General features: G+C 61.5%; 1 protein-coding gene across 1 annotated transcript; it reads right to left on the reverse strand.

Moving 5' to 3' along the window:
* Positions 1 to 1,968: 1,968 nt before the first annotated feature.
* Positions 1,969 to 3,449, reverse strand: POU3F2 (POU class 3 homeobox 2). Its single transcript, XM_009898124.2, has one exon. The coding sequence runs from the start codon at positions 3,362 to 3,364 to the stop codon at positions 2,045 to 2,047; it is 1,320 nt and encodes a 439-aa protein (XP_009896426.2). The 5' UTR covers positions 3,365 to 3,449; the 3' UTR covers positions 1,969 to 2,044.
* Between the last annotated feature and the right edge of the window lie 2,971 nt (positions 3,450 to 6,420).

The raw sequence follows: 6,420 nt of genomic DNA on the forward strand, positions 1-6,420 counted from the left end.
CCATCAAGATAATGCCACGAAATGCACTTTAGAACTATGAATGAAGGGGGAAGAAAGAGACAGATTGAAAATGGCTTTTCTTCCGTCCATCCGTCCCCCGCCCCCATAATTCCATTTTCCAGTGAAAGACACAAGGCTGCCCAAGTTAAAACTGGTTCTTCCCTTCAGTGAATTCTACTGCAACCTGACCACAGGACGTAGGGGAAGGAAGGAGTTAGATACGAATAGAAAAACTAATAAATAAAGACGGAGATAAAATAAAAGAGGGGGGGAAAAAGAGGTAAAAAAAGAACCGCAGAGGGTCTGTGCCGGGGGAAGGGCGCAGCGGCTGTTTACACGCAGGTGTAAGCATCCGGGCTCCCCCCCCACCGCGGGCCCAGCAGCTCCTCCGGCTCTCCCTGGCTCTGCCTTGATGCCAAGCTGCTCAATGAAGGAAAGTTTGGGGGGGCTGCCATCGCCCCGCAGCAGCAGAATCCGGGATGTCAAAGGCACGCACGGGGAGGAGGGGAAGGGAAGGGGCTGCAGGAGGATTGGGGTAAGCGAAATAATTCCCTGTCCCTCTGAAGGAAGTGCCACTTTCTCCAGGGAAACTCTGGAAGCGTGCAGTTTCTCTCCCTTTCCCCACGCCGGGCCTTGCTGCCCGCTCCGGCACAAGCCTGAGGGGCTGCTTTTCTTTGATTTTTATTTTCACCCCTCCCCACTCTGGCTGCGCCTCGGCCCCGGACAACACTGCCTGAAAACGAAGTTTGCTTCTGTCCATTTGCACTGCTCTCCCTTTCTCCAAACTCGGCCCTCGCCTGCTATTCAGGGCAACCAGGAGAGTCGTGTCTCTGGAGAAGGGGAGCTGGCGGTGCATCATTTATCTGCGGACATATAGGTCGTGTACGTCTGTGTGTCTGCAGGGCTGTGCACTTGTGTGCAGACAGACAGACAGGCAGGCAGGCACACAGAGACACGCAGGCTTTCTGCTAGGGTAAGAGGAGAAAATAAGCGTTACACATCGTTAAGAAGACTCGTTTATAACAAAAGTTCACATATACACATAAACGAAAGGCTGAAACACAGGAACATGTTGTAGACCGCTCACTGCTCGACTAACGCTCACCGTGGAAAATGCAAAGTCACTTGCAAAAAAATTAAGGTCGGAAAGGAAGGAGAGGGGAAAAAAAATCATAAAAAGAATTTGTTTATGTAAACTTCGATTTCCTTGCAGTGCAAATTGGTACGGTTAAATACTGTCTACATCAAAAGGGATAGCTTTTCCTTTCTCTCTTTTTTTTTCCTTCCCCCCCCTCTTTTTTCCTTTTTTTTTTCCTTTTTCTTTTTTCCTTTTTTTTTTTTTTTCATATATTCCTACAGGAGATCCACAGAAAATAAACACAGCAGCATGTGCCAACACCGAGCGACATTCCACAATGCAATCTGCCTTTGTGTGGCAGGAGGGGGCTGCGGAGGGGCCCCGAGGTGGCTGCACACCCCTCCCGTCCCCTCCTTCCTCCCCTCCCGCCCCCTCCTCGCCGGGCAGCGCCGTTATTTTGTTTTTTTGTTTTGTATTTTTTTCTCTCTCTCTCTCCAGCGAGCAAAGGAGTTTTGTGCGGAGCGCTCGGCCCCGCCGCTGCCCTGCTGGTGTCTGCCGCTGTCTGTGCGCGGTACTCACTCCGCTCCGGTGCACCGGCACTCGCCTGCAAAGGCCAAAACACAGCTCCGCACCTGCTACCGGCTGGGGGACAGTCCGGCGCGGATGCTTTGTCTGTCTGTCTGCTGTGATTCGTGCTCACCCTCTCCGCTCGCTTTTTGTTTTCTTTTTTTTTTTTTTTCCTCTTTTTTTTTCTTTTTTTTTGTTCGCGTTTTGTAGGGTTTTTAGATTATTTTTTTGTCATTTTTTTAAGATAGGAGAAAGTAAAAAAAGCAACCAACCAAAATATAAACCACAAAAAAAGAAAGAAAAAAAAAAGAGAAAAAAAAAAAAGAAAACGAGGAGGACAATCAAAAGTTGGGGGAAGGAGAAGAGGAGGAGGAGGGGCCGGGCGCCCCCGCCGCGAGTTCACTGCACGGGGGTCTGCACCCCGTGGTGCGGCGGCGTGTCCCTGCTGGCCCCGTACACGTCCTCGGCGCCCGGCAGCGTCCCTCCCGGGGGAGTCATGCGCTTCTCTTTCTGTCTCCTGTTACAAAACCACACTCTCACCACCTCCTTCTCCAGCTGTAGGCTGTCCGCAAGCGAGGTGATCTCCTGGGCGGAGGGCTTGGGGCACTTGAGGAAGTGGCTCTCCAGCGCGCCCTTGACGCTCACCTCGATGGAGGTGCGCTTTTTCCGCTTGCGGCCCTGCGCCGCGATCTTGTCTATGCTGGTGGGGCTGCCCGAGGAGGAGTCCGCCTCCTCCAACCACTTGTTCAACAAAGGCTTCAGCTTGCACATGTTCTTGAAGCTGAGCTGCAGGGCCTCGAAGCGGCAGATGGTGGTCTGCGAGAAGACGTTGCCGTAGAGGGTGCCCAGCGCCAGCCCCACGTCCGCTTGGGTAAATCCCAGTTTGATGCGCCGCTGCTTGAACTGCTTGGCGAACTGCTCCAGGTCGTCCGAGGTCGGCGTGTCCTCGTCCGAGTGCGGGTCGTGGTGCGGCGGTGGCCCAGGGGGAGCGGCGGAGGCGGCGGAGGCGGGAGCCGGCCCGGCCGCCCCGGGGTGGGGGCCGTGGGGCGGCGGCGGGTGATCGGGGCCGTGGTGCGGCGGCCCGGGCGGCCCCGGCGGCGGCTCTTCGTGGGCGTCGCGGAGGCCGTGGTGGTGCAGCGCGGGCTGCCCGGCGCCCAGCATGCCGTTGACGGTGAAACCGGGCGGCTGCGAGTAGAGCAGCCCAGCCTGCGCGCCGTTGGCCGCGGCCATGCCGGGCGGCAGGTGCGCCGCGCCGCCCGCCCGCCACGCCGCCGCCGCTGCCGCCGCCGCCGCCGCCGCCGCGTGGTGCCCGCCGCCGCCGCCGTGGTGCACCAGGTGCGGCGCCCGCCCCGGCGGCGGGTGCTGCGGCGGCGGCGGCAGCTCGTCACCGCGCCCGCCCGCCTGCACCACCGCCGGCTTGATGTCGGGCTGGCCCAGCGCGCCCGCCGACCAGGGCGCCTCGCCGCCGCCTCCGCCGCCGCCCCCGCCGCCGCCACCTCCGCCGCCTCCGCCGCCGGGGCCGCCGTGGGACAGCGCCGCGATCCACTGGTGAGCGTGGCTCAGCGGGTGCCCGTTGCTCTGCAGCGCGTAGTCCGCCTGCACCAGGGCGCCGGCGTCGCGGTAGCCGCCGCCGGGCTGCATGCCGCCGGGCGGCTCGGCGTGCACCATGGGGGAGCCGGAGGCGAGCAGGCTATAGTGGTTGGAGGCTGCGGTCGCCATGACTCGCCGAGCCGCACTGATCGCGCCGGTTAAAGGCGCCGCGCATTTGACAGCTACTTTTTCGCCTCGGGCGCCGCGCGGCGCCCGCGCCCCCCCCCGGCCCGCGCGGCGGGGCCCACTGCGAAGGCACGCGCGGCCGCCCCGCCCCGCCGCCGCACGCCATTGGCTGCCCGAGCCCTGACGGACGCGGGCGCCCCTGGCGACGGCCGCCGCCGCCGCCCACCATTGGCGCGTCCCTGCGGAGAGCCCCGCCCCCCCGCCCGCCCCTCTCGGCCTCGGCCCCGCCCCTCTGGAACCCAACTCTGGGGGAACGGGGCGCGGGGGGCGGCGGCGGCGGGAGGGGACGGGACGGCAGGAAGAGGACGGGGCTCCGCCGCCGGCCCCGCCTTGGCCCGCCCCGCCGCCCCTTCAGCGGGGGGCCGCCGCTCCGCCCGCCGGCTCCTGTTGCTCGCGCTCTGCCCGGTTCCTCCATCCCCAGCGCCCCTACGCGGCTCTGTGCGCGGAGCCCCGCGGTATGGCTGCCCCCCGGGGGCGGGTGCTGCGGGGCGAAGGATGCCCGGTTCCCGCCCTCCCCCAACTTTCTCGGCCGCCCCGTAGCCAGCCTCGCCGGCTGGGCTAGGGAGCGCCGCGCCTCCCGGGGGCGGGGAGCCGGCATGGGCGCCCTCCGTTCTTCCCAGCCTGCTGCTCCCCCGGGGCGCACCGCTCCGAAGGAGGAGTTCATCGGGGCTTCGCACCTCGGCACTGCGGAGGTGGCATTGTTCCCCTTGTCCCGTCCCCGGGGAACGGGGTGCTGCGGGTCCGCCTCGGCTGCTCTGCGTCCATTGGGGAGAATCGGAGGATGGAGGGGATGATGATGCGGGGGGGGAGGGGGGAATGGTGAAGAAGCAAAGGGGGGAAACAAAAAAAAAAAGGATTGGGATAGGGAATGAAAAGAAAAAAGAAACAAAAAGAAAGAAAGAATACCGGCAACAACAACAACAAACAAACCAGAAGTTGCGGCCTGGACAGGAAGGAAGGAGACCCTGGAAGTGGATCCGCATTTCCTAGGAATGAGGAATCCGCCTGGCTGGCCGCCGCGGAAAGAGTTGGCTGCCCATTTCCGAGCTGAAAAACGCAGCTTTGTCTGGAGAATAACCTGCGCTCGGGGGTAGGTGCGCGTCGCAGGCTCCCGCTATCTCCAGCGAAATAACACAATAGGGCGGAGCGGGGATTTATTGCTACTAACAAGAAACAGCTTTCTTCTGCGAGTTGTTTATAAATCATCATATTTAACGTGAGCGCTTGGAAAGGGCTCCTCGCCTGGAAATATTCCTCTGCGTGGGGGTGTGGAGGAGCTGGGGGATGGGCTCCTCCTGCACATCAACATCCAGAGAGGAGCATCACAAACAGGATATCCAGTGCTCCAGACGAGGGGCGCAGCAGGAGTCACCTCCTTTCGGTAGTTTAGTGGTGTACCGAGAGCTTCTTCTGCCGGGGGATGGGGAGGAAAGCGAAAGGGAGGAGAGGGGACTAGAAAACAAACTTAGTCCGTGAAAGATTCTTCCTAAAGCGGTTTCCCCCCGCCTTCCTTTCTTTGAGGTGCAGGCGAAGGGAAGAACAATACTGCCTGTTCTGCGGGTGTCGCTGGGGGGAAGGCAGCGCTTCTGGAGTGAAGCTCTGCCTTTTGTTTCCCGTGTGGAAACAAACAACTGGGCACAGAGGAATTTTATCATTTGATGCTCATTTTCTCGTCTCTCTCCTCCCAATTAGGTGTAGACCAGTGAGTTGAAACAAAACAAGAGGGGCAAGTCCGCAGCAGGCTTCCGCCAAAGCGTCGCAGGGACCGTCCTGGGAGAGCTGCTTCGCTCCCTCCCCACACGCCGGCCAGCCCTCCCGCAGCGCTGCCGGGGGCGGCTTTGCCTCCAGCTCCGCCGCCAAAAGTTCGTGCGTGGCCGCGACCCGAGGGGCCGCCCGCACCGCGCGTCACTACCGGGGCGAGGTTTTCACGCGGGGGCCGTGCGGGACCTGCCTCACGGTGCCCGTCGGAAGGAACTCCCTTGTGCCCCGGCCCCACGGGGCGTGTGTGCGTCCCACGCACAGCCGGTCCCCCCACCCCGGGACGTGCATCTATGCCCTTCTCTCCGCCCTTCCTGGCAGGTAATGCCCGTGGATAACGTCCTGCCGGCCTCAGCGGCACATAACGCGAGTCACACCAGCACCGGCGTACCAAGGCACCATCAGGAGGCGGGCAACCCCCCAGCCCCGCAGCAAAGCCTCTTGCCGCCCCTCCTGCCCCCTCCTCGGCTGAGCGCACGCCTATGGAGTCGCAGCTGGGAGCAGCGAGGAGCGCGGCCGGTGCATTCAGAGCCGCCGCAGACTCCTCCTCCTCATCCTCCCCATCATTGTTAGCCCTGTCATTAACACCGCTCCTTCAGCATCTTCCTGCGCTCCCCTTCTACCCTCGGGAAGCCGCTGCCCACAGCCAGGAGCGGGGTCCCGGCGGTGGGCATCGGCTGCGGGCAACGCTCGGGATGTGAAAGGGACAATCATGTGGCCCCATTCTGACGGGGCTGACCCCACGGGATTAGAGGTCTCAGTAGCCTTTCTTTTCCTTTTCTCCGCTCCTTATAAAAGCAGGTTGAAGGTGATGCGGTGTCTTGGGCAGACACTGCAGTGTTTTGATTCAGTTCAGCCCTTTTTCACTGTTCAAAAGCAGCTGTTCAAATACTGGGGCTGCTTACTTTGACGTGAAGAAGATTTTCAAACAACCCCAAAAGCTTTGAACTGACAGGCCTCCTTGATATCTCCTTCATTGCAGTGCAGCTACTCGAGAATATTCGCTCTAAAACACAGAGCTCCACTCCGCTGCCTCCCGGCTGGCAGCCGAGGTGCCGCATCCACAGCAGGTGCGGTCAGAGAGGACACTGCCAGGCTCCGGGAGCTCAGCTCCCCACCACCCTCCTCTCCCGGGGGGTCCTCAGCGACCCTGTGTCCGGGCTCTGGCTTACGAGCTGCTGGGGCTCCCTTGGTGTTTCAGCTCCCGGCGTGCCGGAGAGAAAAAGCTGCATCTCCAGAAG

The sequence above is a fragment of the Dryobates pubescens genome, chromosome 28 (assembly GCF_014839835.1).
Source record: "Dryobates pubescens isolate bDryPub1 chromosome 28, bDryPub1.pri, whole genome shotgun sequence".
NCBI classification, from domain to species: Eukaryota; Metazoa; Chordata; class Aves; order Piciformes; family Picidae; genus Dryobates; species Dryobates pubescens.

Excerpts from the sequence above, each read along its gene's own strand:
- POU3F2 (XM_009898124.2), bottom strand. The coding sequence starts at position 3,364 with ATGGCGACCGCAGCCTCCAACCACTATAGCCTGCTCGCCTCCGGCTCC.